Genomic DNA, 15,274 nt, shown 5'->3' with positions numbered 1-15,274 from the left:
ACTGCTGTTAACATTCAAATGGATAAACCACTAGTTTAGATTGTAAAGGAAGTGGCAATCTACTGTGGTTGCCTAATATGTGAGGTGGTGAGCTCGAGTTTGCCTATAGGTTTGCTAAACCCAAATTGTGGTACTCAGCCACTATTTCTGCGATTGAGCGATTGAGGTGCCAGTGTAGGGGTTGTTCGTGTTATTCGGCTGGGATGCCCACCGCGCCGCCAGTAGTCTACTTTTCCTACAGAATTAGTTTAACTTAGCAGTACCTGTATAATGGTGGAGTGGGAAATCAAGGTAGCGACTGGCATCATGATTAGTTTCTCAACTTTCTCCTACTTCAGGTAAGAGAAGTATCGCCATTGCAAATTTTCGTCATCGAATTTTCACCAGAAATATCCGTTTTAAGATCGATCATCCAGGTCTGAAATAGAGATTCCGTTAAGGGAATTTCAGGGAGATGGTGTGATTAGGTGTATGACGTATGGCCTTACCTCTTACGGATTACAAAGTTTAAAGTGAAACTAAAAACCTCAATCAGAAGAACCATTGTGCTGAATCTCCTATATTCTCTAAATTTCAAACTACTATTACACATAAAATGATGTAAAAACTTTTATTTCACGCCCATGTCGTTTTATGCGGGTGAGTTGGGGTAGGTTTTTTCTTTAAATCACTTTTCAAACAGCTCTCAATTGACTGAACGAAATTTTAAATCTGTTTGAAATGTTATTTTTATTTTATAACCTCACTTTTTGGTAAAATTTAGTGTTTGAGGAGAATAAACAATTTTCAACTCTTAAGGAAAAATGTTTTACTTGAAATTTCACAATATGAGTTGTAAATGTAAAGAAGTTTTTGCAACAAAAAGAAATAAGTTAGATGCAACACAGGATTGATTTGATTAAAAAGATTCTTACAATATGTAGACTAAAAGAACTGCATTAGAAAGCCCCTCCCGTTAATATTTTAGGATTTTATGATTTAGAAACAAATTATGAATGTTATAGAACTTCTAAGTGTAAAAAGAAAATACAAAATGAAAAGAAAGAGTTGTTTTTATATTTTTTTAATAATATTCAAAACTTTCTCACAAGATTAGAAAACATATCGATTTACTATCGATGTTAAAGGCCTTAATCGAGTATTCGATTGAACATATAATAATTATATTCAACGGTCTGCACCATAAGAGATAATTTCTTATTCTTAACCTTCCTGTTGTTTTTCTGTGATTGTGAGTGTAAACAATAAATCTGTACTTACTAACAGATGCCACATCTTTGATGACAACGATGCACTGTATGATTGCAACAGTACTTTTTTTAGAAGCAGAATCACATTTATGCTGGATATATAGATGTTTACGTGATATGAATAAAGAAGGAGATTTTTGATTATTGTTTTATTCTTAAATCAAAGGTACGAAGTGCATTAGAATTATAGACATATAAATGCTTTCACTTAACCTACATAAAAATCCCTTAGCCTTAGCTAATACATTGGATTGAATACAGCTTCAAACTAAATCTTTCTTGTCCTGCTCTAAAATTATTTGACTTCTTGTTTTTGGCTAACATTTAATTAATACAATGACTTGTTAATTTCTTGTAGTGAATTTACTCTAGTTTAGTTTTTAATTATAAATATGATTATTTGTTTAAATTATTTTTTTCCGGCGCATCGACAGCTTGGTCATTAGCGCCGTATTATTATTATCTTGCATGAAGTTTTTTTTCTTTCACTCTTTTGGCGAAATTAGGTGATAAAAAAAACTTTTTTACAGATTTGATCCCGTGCTTGAAAGCACTCGAATAGTGAGTTAGGAAATTTAAATTGTTGGATGTACCGAAAGAAAAGTAGAGATTTATTATCTATTTAATCTTAAAAGAATTAAATTACTGTAAATATTGAAAACATAATTTTGTTAAGAATAAAAAGTAATTGTTGAAAAGAGAAACAATGTGCCTTTAACATAAAATAAAGATCACATTTTTGCTAACTTTAAATTGTGATTGTAGGTGTTTAATTAGACGATTATTGTCTTATCTTCCTGATAACATTAGGCCGGGATTTGTTTGTATCAAAAATAGTGTTACTATTGCTCTTAATGAATTAATGCACCTTCATCCCCCAACAATCTGTCACAATATTAAGGGCTCCTGTAATGAGCCCTTAAAAATATCCAGAATTTTTTGCAGCTACCTATTTGTATACTCAAGCAGCGTGGTACTTAATTTTTCGTTCAAAATTATCAGGTAATATAAAAGCTTTCTTTGATAACGGATCCTTTGTATTGCAGACAAGTGTGCACTGGTGAACCTCATAATCAAGTCTTGAAAACAGTATGCCAGAAAACATAAAGCACAATTATAGAAACGCTAAATTATTCAAAATATGAAGACATTAATAAATATGTTCAAGAGATAAATTCCGGTAAGTTTTTATTAAGGTTAGTGCTTTTAGTTATTAATTTTGTGTTTGAGAAATATTGATGCCGAAAACTTATTTAATATTAATCAAATTATTACCAATCAAAAGGTCCTCTAATTTTCGTTGCCCATTTTTTAAGGAAGTAATGTCTTTAATATTAATAAAAACTTAAATTTGAATCTAAATCAAATCAATTTAACACTGATAGCTTTAGTTGGAATCTGAAATAGCCTTCCCAAAACCTTAAACCAAGCACCATATCTATAAGAAATAACTTTATCTTAAACCCATCTTGATTCTAGTTGTACATTTAGATTGACAGTCTCTGAAATCACATTTTTTAAAAAAGAAACAATGGGAGACTAAATTGCAAGGTCTCCTAATTTACTGAGTGAATTATTAGTAAACGATAATTTACGATCATCCAGCATTTCTCATCTGGACGATTCTTCTAGACGTTCCGGAAGGGACATTTTCTGCCTACGACCCTCTCCTAACGAGAACCATCCCTTCGAGCAATCCAGTATAATGTTATGCTAGTTTAAAGAAAATTTGTGATCTTTATTTCAAGTTAATTTATAATTTGGAATTCATTGATGTGAATTGCTTTGCAGATTTTGAATTGGCGCTACGAAAGCCTGAAAATGAGTGTAAAAACAGCGGAAGGACGAGCTAGGGTGCTTAAAGTTACATCCCTCGTGACGCTGACACTGCAAAATGCAATATTAGGTCTAAGTATGAGGTATGCAAGAACCAGAACTGGTCCTTTGTTCCTGTCTTCCACGGCTGTAGTGATGTCAGAATTTAGTAAACTTGTAACATGTTTATATATTGTCTATTTAGAGCATAAGAGTATTTCTAAGTGGGGATCAGCTCTATATCATACAATATGGAAACAGCCTTGGGATACATTAAAAGTAAGCATTCCTTCTTTTGTATATATTGTACAAAATAATCTTTTATATGTTTCTGCGTCACATCTAGACGCGGCTACTTATCAGGTGACATATCAGTTGAAAATTTTGACAACAGCCATGTTCGCTGTACTGATGTTGAAAAAGAAATTACTGAAATCTCAGTGGGCAGCCTTAGTAGTGTTAGTATTCGGTGTGGCCATGGTCCAGTTGTCTGGCTCAGAAGGTAGAGCCCCACCTGCTGGCCAAAATCGCTTGCTTGGCTTTGCCGCAGCACTTGGTGCTTGTGCTTTGTCCGGCTTTGCTGGCATCTATTTTGAAATGATACTTAAAGGCTCTGGTGATATTTCCGTTTGGATGAGAAACGTCCAATTAAGTCTCCTGTCATTACCATTTGGACTGATCACCTGTCTCATCTCTGATGGTCAACAGCTAACTAGACAGGGGTTCTTCTATGGCTACGATTTGTTTGTAGTCTACTTGGTACTTCTTCAAGCCGGCGGTGGGCTTGTTGTGGCAATAGTGGTTAAGTATGCCGACAATATACTTAAAGGTTTTGCTACTTCGCTGGCCATCGTCATTAGTTGTATTTCATCCATGTACGTTTTTGATTTTAAAATAAATTTTACATTTATTATTGGAGCGTCATTAGTAATTACGTCCATATTTTTGTACAGTTATAATCCAAAACCTAATAATAAAACGAACTCTAAAAACAAAATGGAGAGTGTATAAAACACTCCTCTGGTTTTTAACGCGGTATTATTTAAAACTAATTTTTTACAATTATTGCTTATAAATAGATTTTTTTATGTATCTGTGTAAATAAGAAAATAAATTATAAATTTGCTTAAAAAAATGTATCTAATAAAATTTTTATTACCATGTTATTATGCGTTTGTTAACATCTTAGCTGTTGATCACTCTCGCTTAGTTTTAATTTTTTATCTCAAATGTTCACTGTCAATCTAGACCAGGTGTCTGGAACATTTTGAGATACAGAACCAGCTCTACTCAAAAATTAAAGTATTTATCTAAATATTCATCCCCAAAGATGCATTTCACAAAAATTTAGAACTTCTCAGCTGTGTTTATGGGTTTCAAGACAGCCTTTGATTTAGTGGGGTATACGATCTACACCAGGGGTGAGCAACCTTTTTAATCAATGGGCCAATTTAAATTTAAATTTTTTTTTGGCGGGCCGCACATAGATTAACTCTTATTAATAATTTACGAAACGTCCGTATTGCATGTTTGAACAAGTCACCGACAAGTGTGTATCTCGTCACAAAAAAATCGCGCAGACGCGGCGCGTTCGTATTGCATGTTTAAAAACGTCGTCGACAAATAACTCGCCATAAAAAAATATTTCGGTTTAGTAAGTACTACCATTTTATTATAATTAATTTTATAACAATATATTGATGGGAGAAAGTCGAAAAAATAAATTAAATTTTAGAAATGCTTGGCGGGCCGCGGGTTGCTCATCCTTGATCTACACCAATTGATGTGGAAATAAAATGTAAAATAATGAACAGGATCCAGTGATTGGCCGACGCTGGAGTTATTATGAGAATTTCAGCGAAAGTATTCCACTTCCATTATGGGCTGATAACTGTGATGGAGAAGTCCAGGCAGTTCTTAGAATCAAGGTTATTGAAAGAATGTGGATGAACTTATGCAGTGAAACTGATACACTCAGTAACTGTGATTACTTCTTTACCAGAAAAAAGAATGATTAAACTTGCCTGGATCTGCTGAAGTTGCGAAATTTCGTCTGCTAACAGGATAGAATGACCCAAGATCACAATTTTTGACCATAAAAAGGAAAAAACCTGAAAACAAGGCAGAGATTTTGTATTTTGAAAGTCATTCAGCGAATCATTTTACAGACTTGACTCATAAAAAACACTGTGAAAATATGGTAGTCTTAAGAATGAACTGTTTTCATTGCCTTCATCTACTTCGTTTTCAACAGAAATGTGACCCAGAGATTTCTCATCTTGTTCTTCTGCTTTGTTTAAAGATCTATTATTAAAGGTAGGTAGAATAATTGTGAAACAATATTTGTGGAAATTTTTATTGCTTATAACAATATAATAATAGGTATACAAATATTGTAACTCATCTCACAAACGGACCATTCTCACAAGTACAAACATTTACTTCCCATTTTCTCTTTTGGTTTTATTTTTCTTTAAATTTGGATGATAGTCAAGAAGATCACATTTAGCAAGTTTTGGTTTTTCATTTTCATTTATATTACAAAGAATGACATCTAGGAACTAAATTTTTTTTTTTTTTTTTTTTAATTTTTTGGGTTTTCTGCTTTTAATTATTTGAAGACTAATTGGAAGAAAGACAGAGAGATTGTTATTAATATATTTAGGTAAGTATCTAATTAAGAGATCGTTGTTTAATGTAGAATTATTGTGCAGTTTCCAACTTGTTTATACTTTTATTTTTTAAATTTCACTTTTAAAGTACACATATAAACAAAAATAATTTTGCTCTAATTTATTTTCATTGTTAAATTGCCTTATTACAAGAAGGGTACCCAGTATTGCGAAGCTTTCTTTCGAAAGAGCTTCACGTTTTAAGGTTGCTGAAGTAGAAAAAGTGGCCTCTGTTTCAGAAGTTAAAACCAAACAAAAATAAGTTAGTAGTGAAATATTTGACTTTCTCAAATCCCAATCCTATCTAGGTAAATTCTTCTATTACTAGTGAATTTTACTGGAATTGTATCTATAATAAATTACAAGCAGGTAAGTAAACTTACTACACCTTTACTGTGCCACCATCAAATTCAAATTTGTCGCCTTCAAAACACGAAAATAGTTGTTCATTGTTTTTGGTGACTGATTTATAGTTTCAATAGGATGAAAAAAAAAATGCAATTTCAGTCAGTAAAATTTATTTTGCCGAGCTTTCGACCTAGGGGGACTAGGTCATCTTCAGGGCTAGTTTAGAAAGTAATACTTTTACATTTCAGGGTTGGTGTGTCTTCTGTCTTGTCTGTTCATGGACTTGGCAACATAAATTTTACTGACTGAAATGGCATTTATTTTTTTTTTCATCCTACACGAAAATAGTTTTTTCCAGGCAAAAAAAAAAAGTGGTTAAGATAGCGGTGGATAATATCACTGATTTACACTCCTACTACAGTTGTATTCAGAGATTATAAATAGTATTTCACGTTTAATAAATATCGTTGTGAGTGATTTTCGAAAAATATATAAAACAAAACTCAGAAACTATTGTAGAAACTCACTATTTGATTTCTTCAAATTTCAAGTTCACGCTTTCAAGCTGTTGCTCTCTGAAGTGGCCCTATAAATGTTTAAAATTGTGATTCCCTGAGAAATTCTAGAAAAACGAATTTAAAGAAAAAAATAATCAGATAATTTTTCAAATACTAAAAAAACGCTTCAGCAACCGGGATGATGGATTCCACGAGGGGAGCTTCCCAGGAAGGTTTCTTTATGTTTCATTTACCCGCTTGTAATATTGAAACAAATATTTTTTTTTGAGGGGGGCGCAAGTCTGAAATATGTCACCAATAAACTCAGGAACTGCAGTTAGAGAATTTCAAGGAAATCGTTTCACACAAATTTATTTATTTTTGAACTTGTTTGGTGTGCTTTTTCTAAAATTTAAATCTTTTACTTTTATTTCTTAATTGCTAATCAAATATTTTGGAAATAATTTCTTTTTCTTTTCTTTTTTTTAGACTATGCTAAAAATTATTACTTTTTTTTTTGAAAATTTACTTTAAAATACATACTTCTATAAATAAAAGCCACTGTTGCCTAAATTATAAACTAATTTTATTCCACCCTAAAACTATTTTTGCAGTATGTAAAGTGTAAGGATTTTAAATAGTTAATAAAGAAAAAGAAATGAATATTTTTTGTTTTTGTTTTCAGAGTGGTGACATTTAGTTTGCTTATCTTTTTTAAAAAAATTTTTTTGCACTAACTACATAAAATATCAATCTAAATTGGTTTCTTATTTAACATGAAATAATTTGTATGAACTTTACATAAACAGGTCTTTTATTTAAAGATTATTTACTAATAATATATATTATATATTTTACAATTTAACAACATATTTACAAAAACAAATAAATAAACTTAATAGGTTTTTAAAACTAGCTAAAAAAACATATTTTAAAAAAAATGTATTTATATTTTGTCTTACTTTCATTACTATAGGTTTTATGTTTTGTTTCTTTCTTTCACTAATAGTATTATATTTTATATTATATTATAAAATATAATATTATATTTTAATAAATGTAAATAGTTTCATTTTGCTCATGAACAAAATTACAATTCATATTATATACAAAGTTTGGCCCTTCTACCTAAAAAAATAAGTGTGCCATATCAGGAAGAATTAAGTTGATAATAAATGCTTCTTTACAAGAACGTCAGGATTTAAGTTCACAAGTAGATGTCGGGGTCAGGAAAAGAAGTAAATTTTTGCCAAAGTTTCAACAGAATTTCCAGTATGATTGTTAGTAACAGTCGAGAGAAAACAACATTTTCAAATATTTTCTTCGACGTATCTCTGATCCCAAGTATTAATCATAGGTTCGGATTTACATCCATTGTCAGAGATTGCTTCCTTAGGTTTTGTGTAAAGGATATTTACTTTTACTTTTCAAGTTTCAAGATCATCATATCTGATAATTAGGTACTGTAGAGATAAGTGGTTGTCATCTATATCGCTGACATAATTTGGACAAGCATTGAAAATAATGGCTAGGGTAATGAAGAAGACGTTGGAGGTAGACTTTGTAAACGTTTGCAAAAGTCGGGTTTCCACAAAGTCTATGGCACAAAAAGTAGAAGCTCTATCTGTGATAATAGAATTCTGAAATAAGGTAATTAAATTTTATCCCTAAAAATAAGATGTAAATCGGATTTAATTAACCACGTCATCAAACAGCTGTTAAAGATACTATAGTATAAATAAAAGAGTCTTTTTCCAGTCTATTATTTAGAAAAAAACACAATAATTAAAACCACTAATACGCTCAACATCAGCATTAATCGCTTTGGAATGTCATAAATTAATAAAATTTAAAGTAATAACTGAGTTTTAACAATTACTTTGAAGTAGAGAATAACAAATTGTTTATTCAGAAAATAAAAAGCTATAATTGATAATTTAAATTTAAATTACAAATTAAAAATTTAACAATAGTCTTTTAAAATATATCATAGATATATACCCAGTTTTTATTTCTTAAAAAATTCTAAATCACATTTGATTCCACTCTTAAATCAATAAATAATTCTAACTTAAAGAGCAAGTTGCAAACACATTTTAATAAGAAAACTTCAGAACTTTTTTGATTCATTTTTTCTATTTTCTTTTCAACTAAATTATGAATGAGGAAACCTCAACGGATTGCTAATGCTCTAAAAATAATTTATAACAATCCTGTTTCCTGCAAATGATATTTTACAAGAAATTATTCCTGTCCATTTTATGTTCTTTTGTTGACACTAACTTTAAACTTTCAACTTAATCTAGAATATTTTTTCAAGAAGAAGAAGTTTTAGGTATGCTTCCAAGCAAATCCACTGTCAATAACAAGGTCCTGCTTTCTAGCGGACAGGAAACCAACTAAAACATTTGTTTTGTTTCAATTTGGAGACGTGAAAAGGAAATATAAACAAGAAATTGAACTATTAAGTACCTTAATTATTCCAGGTTTTGTTTTTCAAATTACTTTTATAACACATTTATAAGAAAAACTATTTGGTTACTAAAAGGGACTTTTCTTAATATGGCTATCTTCCTAATGCTAATTTTTCTACATATATTTTCTTATTTAACAAGAAAACGAAACCCATTTTTTTTAGTCACTCAGTAGACTAGTATAGTTGAATTTAATACAAGATGGCTGTTGGTCCGCTATTTTAAATTATTTAATATCATTTTTAAAAAGTTTAATAAAGTATTTAAATTCAAATATAATGGTAGCATTAATACTTTTAAAGTCGCTTCCTACATATCTGCTATGCAAAATTCTTTACAATAATGTACAAATTCAAACTTATCTGATTATTGAATAATATTTCAATGAACAAATCCAACTGCTAGGATTGTTAATGTCTAACGACAATTAAATATACGAGTCCATTGATTGTCAGGAATTTATACGTCTTTCTCAATTACTGTCATTTATAATTTGTTTTAATTCATTTAGAAAATGTTTACAAATGACAGTAATATATATATATATTTTTTTTTTACACATCTTTATTATTCTAAAGAAATTAAATCATCATTTCAACTACCAAATTTCATTTCGTTTGTGTTGCACTTACAATAGCAAAATGTCTATGTTTTATTTCATTATTAAACGCAATCCGTTTCACTCAATTATTTGTTAATTTTCCGTACTGCTCTTAATTAGGCCTCTTACACTAGTAAAGACATTACATAAAAAATGTAGTCTCTTTGCCAAACAATGTTTTGAGAATTAAAGATAGGCGGTATGGAACAGTGAAGCTACAATGTGGCTTCGAGACGTCTGAAGTCTGAAGTTGCGATGAGACTTGTCTGAAAAAACTAATTAGATGTCCTAGAACCTTCCAAGAAAACAATAACCATGGATTTCCAAACCCATAAAACTTTTATTGGCTGCGATTTGGAAACATAAAAGCAAAAATTTCTGGAATTGGTAAACGGATGAACGATGACGAAAAATTTTAAGTTTCTCACCACTTTAACCATTGCCCAAAGCTCTTTCCCATTTGGAAGACGTCATGAAAAAGCGACTAGCTTTGAAATACTGTGACGTTTAATGAACCCTCTACATTTTAAAAAGTGGTGAACCCCTGCTTTCGAGAACACCCTTCCCTTAAAGTATCCGTAATGATTTTTCTTGGGAAATGATAGATTCATGAATAGAATTAGTAAATCACATCTGAAGAAAATTGAAAGAGTTGCTTTCAACAATCTTATACTGGATTTTACAGTGGAGATTTCAGTATTTAATCGATTAATAACTAGAGAAAGTAAAAGCTTAGTTAAATTGATTGCTGCTTGGTTAAGCCAAAACTTAGATTAAGTATTAAGTTGTAAGTGGATTATCTAGTGAACCAAAGGCTGTATTATGTATTATGAGTTACTGTTAAGAGTGTAAGACTTGCTTAGCAGTCACGAATTTCATCACAAAATTCTCCAAGACGACAGACCTATCTTTACTATTTTTTTTTGTAAATAATTAGACCGAAACTTGCCCTTTTTTTAGCTTTAAAATAATTGAGAAAATATATTTTCAAATATTACAATAAATATAATCGTGTGAAGCAAGAGACCTCTTATCGTTCTTAAAAAGTTTGGCAATTACATTGCGAAAACAACTTGCTTATACATAATTACAAAATATAATATCTCTATCTTGTATTTGCCTTTTTTTTTATTTCTTTTATAAAATATTTTATATTTTTAGATTTGATTTTATCTTATAAATATAAATAGTTTTTATTTATTATTTATAAAAATTTGTAATGCACAAATGTACTTTCATTATTTAGATGAGCATGAGTGTTTTTGGTATTGTTATTTAACTTATACTTTTTATTTTTAAGAAGAGTGTAGTCTTTAAGTGTATTAACAGAACTTAGAGCACTTTTTTCTTCTTCAAGTATATTACTTTAAGAAAATAAAATAATATTAAAAATGTTTGATGATTGAAGTCGATCACATACCAGTTACATGAGAAATAATTTCCTCTTCTTTTAATACAGCGATTTAATCACCAATGAAATCTGAAATAGTAAAATAAAATAGTTTAATTTTAATAAAACTTTTTATACAAAATAAATTGAAAATTGGCAATAAATGTTCAAAAATAAAAAAATATTTACAAATTCATTGTAATTTCATTTTCACGATAAAAAAACATTTTAAAGAAGAAAAATGAAGTAGGACATCATCTTTCTTAGAAACGAACGCGTTCCATGAGTAATTCCCGACCAAGGAAGGTTTTGTTCAATAAAGTGGCAGAATGCTCCGCCAAATTTTTTTCTAAATTCATGGAAAAACAAAAAACTTACGACAAAGTGCATTAAATAAAAAGAGAATCTATGCAAGAAAATAAATGCATTTTACAATTAAAAAAACAATCTAATTTATCTCACCGGCAACTTCCTCCACTGGTGACGGCTGATCATCATTATCTGAAGAATCTCGGCGACTTGATCTAGAATTTTGTTTGGATAATGACTGTAATAACAATAAGAAATAATTAAATGATGCCAACATCTTTTTTTCAAAACTCTTAGTGAACAGAAATATAAAACAAATTATGAAATTATCACAAGTCCTATGCTCACAGAAAATAATCTTCTTGATCTTGGAGGAGATCTTTTGTTCCAGAGAGCTTCCAGTTGGTCGAAATGCTGAGATTGAGCTAGCGCAGCCTGCTCTGGACCTAATCCTTGCTGCAAATGAATTAAAAAACTTAAATCCGGTGTGGAAAGAAAGGGTAATCATCAAAGTATTTTCTTTTTAAAATCTCTACCTGGGAGCCCATGGAATCTTTGTGTGGTATTTTAGATATTTCTTCCATACTAGCGGACACGGAAAATCTCCTTCTGAAATGTTCATCCACAGCGGCTTTCATTATGGAACTAGTCAGATGGCCGTACTTTCTTTGCCAGGTATATGTATCCAAGGAGACTTCTTTTTTGAGTAAACGTCTCATAGGTCTTTTGGGAGCGTTAGGCCTTAGATCTGGAAAAATGTTCTTCATTATTTATACTTCAAAGCGAATCAACAATTAAGGTAATTGGTGTCCAGAGCCTTTTTCAGTGAACTGCCGGCCAGTTTTCTCTCATCACAGAATACATTGTACACTGTCCATTACTACCGGGCATCTGGGGAGCAAAACATCTAAGGACAGGCAGAACTTGAACCCGGGATATCAGCGAAGAGTCCACTGCACTAAACTAATCCCAATCTAGCCCTAAGGGAACTACTCCCCTCACCTAGTTGAACATTTACTCCTTAAGTAAATTTAAAAAACTATTTTTTTATTTATATGTGATAAAAATCTGTAAAATTATGAAGCGTTCTAAAATTATTTTGTCTTTGATCTAAATTTATCACTTCGTTGTTTTTATTCTTTTAAGCCCTATTAAGACGATTTTTTCAAAGATGATATAAAATTAAATTTTTAATAAACATAATATTTGTATATATTTTTTAAAATACATAATTATCATTTAGCCTTCTATTACCTTCTATTTCCTTTGCAGGAGCAACATAAACGGGCATTTTGACATAAGTTGCTGGAGTGTTGTGCAAACAAATGATGGGAAGATGTTTGCTTTCAAAAAGATGTACCGCTACTCTTGTAGCGTCTGTGGACATTACAAATCCAAGAATTGGCAAATGAAGTTGAAGAGACGTTAAAGGTACTCCTCGTTTTGTGTCCCAGATGATTATCCTCTTATCTTCGGAACCTAAAATACCAAAAAAAATGGCTCAGTACTGGACACCTCTTGATGTGCTTAATATTTTGTAAAAAAAAATTCCCATCTTACCGGAAACTGCTATAGAACCATCTCCAGCTAATTTGACACATGTTACAAATCCTAAGTGGCCCTGGAGTAAATGCAGGTCATCTCCAGTTTCCATGTCCCATACGATAAGATTCGCATCTCTGGAGCCAGACACCACTAGAGATTTATTAGTTATGGCAACGGCTACACACGTCACTTGATCCGTGTGTCCAACCAACACCTGCAAATAGATTTCAAAGTAATCATTAATTAAAACTGGATGCTGCTGGAAATGATCTGTTTGATTAATATTTGCTGACCACTTATTAATAATTGCTCAATGGTATCAAGATGCCCAATAAAAAGAGAATAGTTACAATCCAAGGAAAATGGCTGTGAATTCTCAGAAAAGCCAATGAAATAGTTTTTCTTTCTCTTCCAAATGTGGGAAGTTGCGAACTATAAAATGTAAAGAATAGGATACTAAAACTATTCAAACTATTACACCTTTTTAGGGATACTAATCTCCTGATAGACCAGATGCAAATCTCTTTTAAAGTTGTTTTTCGTCAGGAATATAATAAAGAACAATTAAATTCCAATTAACAGAAGACTTTCAATGATCTCCTCTCCAGCAACAGTCCATATCTCCAGATTTATCTTCCAGTCTGGAATCATTCTTGTGAAAACAATGGTTACGGACACAACGTTAACCTCTTATACTGGAGAAGGAAGCAACTTAATACTAACTGTAAAAACTAACTTTCTTCTTACATTACTAGAAAAACATTTTAAACTACCTGCGCTAATTTTCCACCGGCAACCTGCCAGACTTTCAATGACATATCTCTGGAGCCAGTAATCACGTGCAGAGAATCAGTCGTTATCACAAAACATGTAATCTCTTCACTATGACTGACTATATAACGTTCTTCATCTCTGTGAGACATTATTGGCCATATTCTGACACTAAAAATTAAGATTTATTTAATTTTATTCAAATGAAAACATCTTGTTTCATAAAGAAAATATATTCTTTTGGGGGAAAAAAAATCACTGGCAAGAACTAAAGAGGATCACCTTCCCCTCTAGGGAATTCTGGATTCATCTCTCGGAAATCAATGAGTTATTCCATTCCTGAGGGTTATAAGCTTATCCAAATTTACTCTTTTTTTTTTGTTCAATATTCAGTATTTTTTTAAGAGTAAAAAGTTCTCAAAGCTCAATTGTCAACATTTACAATCTTGGCTTTGTTCGTAGCTACTATGTAGGAAGTGGCCTTCAGGCAAAGGTCCAACTACCCATCAGAATTTTATAATATTCACCAATTGTAAACAATGAGAACCTGTTATCACCATCTCCGCTGACCACACATCTCATATCATTGGAGATGGCCATGTACGTTGTAGGTCCCAGGGCGGAGTGTAGCAGGGTTGCATTGTCGGCCAGCCAGACCGTGAACACACCTTGGCGGTCGCTTGAGATCACCCGTCTACTGTCCGGCAGTACTCCTACAGCGGTTACTGTTGCTTGATGTCCCTAAGAATTTCCCAATAATATATTTTCTTTAATACAAAAAGAGTCACAAGTTTTTAAGATGATCAACTTTGATTTCTTTAAAGTAGTGCTATAGTCCAATTTATAGTAAAAATTCATACTTACTTTGAAAACTGAGACTACCATTCCTAAGGTAAGTCCCCACACTCTAGCAGTTTTATCTTCTGAACCAGAGATTGCAAATATACTGTTAGGCGATATTGCGACACACGTAACTGCTCCAGTATGTCCTTCCATAGTTGAGTGTAGTTCGTGTGTGTTTAATTGCCATACATTCACTAAACAATCCATTGAGCCTGGAAAATTAAATCTATTTTTAATCTGTAGTTATCTGGAAAACTTCCTTTTGGTATTTGCCGCGATTAAAAAGGGAGTCCACCAAACTTCTAATTATATCCTCTTCCATTAATTTCTCTTTGGAAGAAGTACGGCTATCGTAAAGATTTCCAATATTAATTTTTTTACTGCAATATCCGGTTGGAAGTGTCCTGAGCACGAAAAAGTTGTTTCTACAATGATTCAGTGAGTGTATGAACCTGTCCATCTCGGTAGTTCAACTTGGGTATTTGCTTAGGTAGAACTAAGGGAACTTGTAATGAGGTTTTGGTAAAATCATTTTGAGATATAAAATATTGGTAATCTCTAAAGATGATAAGAAGAACCTATTGACAATCAAGCGAATCCAGCAGAAGAAAGACGTGGTATAAGTCAAAGGTTACATAGAGTTGGATCTAGAACGGAAAACGGATAGAAAGTGCAAGAAGACGAAAGTGAACAGATGGCACCCAGACAAAGAAGATTATGAAGAAGAAAAATTCAATGAAGGCCTCATCTTAAACTGAG

General features: G+C 31.5%; 2 protein-coding genes across 8 annotated transcripts in view; one reads left to right on the top strand and one right to left on the bottom strand.

Annotated features, from left to right (window-relative positions):
- The first annotated feature begins 1,190 nt into the window (after window positions 1–1,190).
- On the top strand, window positions 1,191–4,232 carry Ugalt (UDP-galactose transporter). Of its 3 annotated transcripts, none has more exons than XM_074127045.1 (3): window positions 1,191–1,416; window positions 2,297–2,446; window positions 3,042–4,232. In XM_074127045.1, the coding sequence occupies exon 3, from the start codon at window positions 3,072–3,074 to the stop codon at window positions 4,074–4,076; it is 1,005 nt and encodes a 334-aa protein (XP_073983146.1). In that variant the 5' UTR covers window positions 1,191–1,416; window positions 2,297–2,446; window positions 3,042–3,071; the 3' UTR covers window positions 4,077–4,232. The 3 variants fall into 3 exon arrangements, with proteins under 3 accessions (XP_073983146.1, XP_073983145.1, XP_073983147.1); XM_074127044.1 differs by having other exon boundaries at window positions 1,195–1,416; window positions 2,297–2,430; XM_074127046.1 differs by lacking the exon at window positions 1,191–1,416 and adding an exon at window positions 2,079–2,223 and having other exon boundaries at window positions 2,297–2,430.
- A 1,173-nt stretch (window positions 4,233–5,405) lies between these two features.
- Window positions 5,406–15,274, bottom strand: part of LOC141453613 (protein qui-1) — a 199,634-nt gene continuing 189,765 nt past the window's right edge. For 4 of the 5 annotated variants that reach the window (XM_074127038.1, XM_074127039.1, XM_074127042.1 and 1 more), the window contains 9 exons: window positions 14,537–14,727; window positions 14,220–14,413; window positions 13,675–13,843; window positions 12,917–13,115; window positions 12,611–12,835; window positions 11,893–12,104; window positions 11,705–11,812; window positions 11,510–11,594; window positions 5,406–11,137 (listed from right to left, as the gene is read on the bottom strand). In XM_074127038.1, the coding sequence (XP_073983139.1) occupies window positions 11,121–11,137; window positions 11,510–11,594; window positions 11,705–11,812; window positions 11,893–12,104; window positions 12,611–12,835; window positions 12,917–13,115; window positions 13,675–13,843; window positions 14,220–14,413; window positions 14,537–14,727 (1,400 nt within the window). In that variant the 3' untranslated portion in view covers window positions 5,406–11,120. The remainder of the gene's footprint in view (window positions 11,138–11,509; window positions 11,595–11,704; window positions 11,813–11,892; window positions 12,105–12,610; window positions 12,836–12,916; window positions 13,116–13,674; window positions 13,844–14,219; window positions 14,414–14,536; window positions 14,728–15,274) is intronic. The other variant, XM_074127040.1, reaches the window with a different exon arrangement.

This window comes from Rhodnius prolixus, unplaced genomic scaffold (assembly GCF_049639745.1).
Source record: "Rhodnius prolixus isolate KJV_2025 unplaced genomic scaffold, Rpr scaffold_3, whole genome shotgun sequence".
Lineage (NCBI taxonomy): Eukaryota > Metazoa > Arthropoda > Insecta > Hemiptera > Reduviidae > Rhodnius > Rhodnius prolixus.
This window is presented reverse-complemented; position numbering and strand designations above follow the sequence as displayed.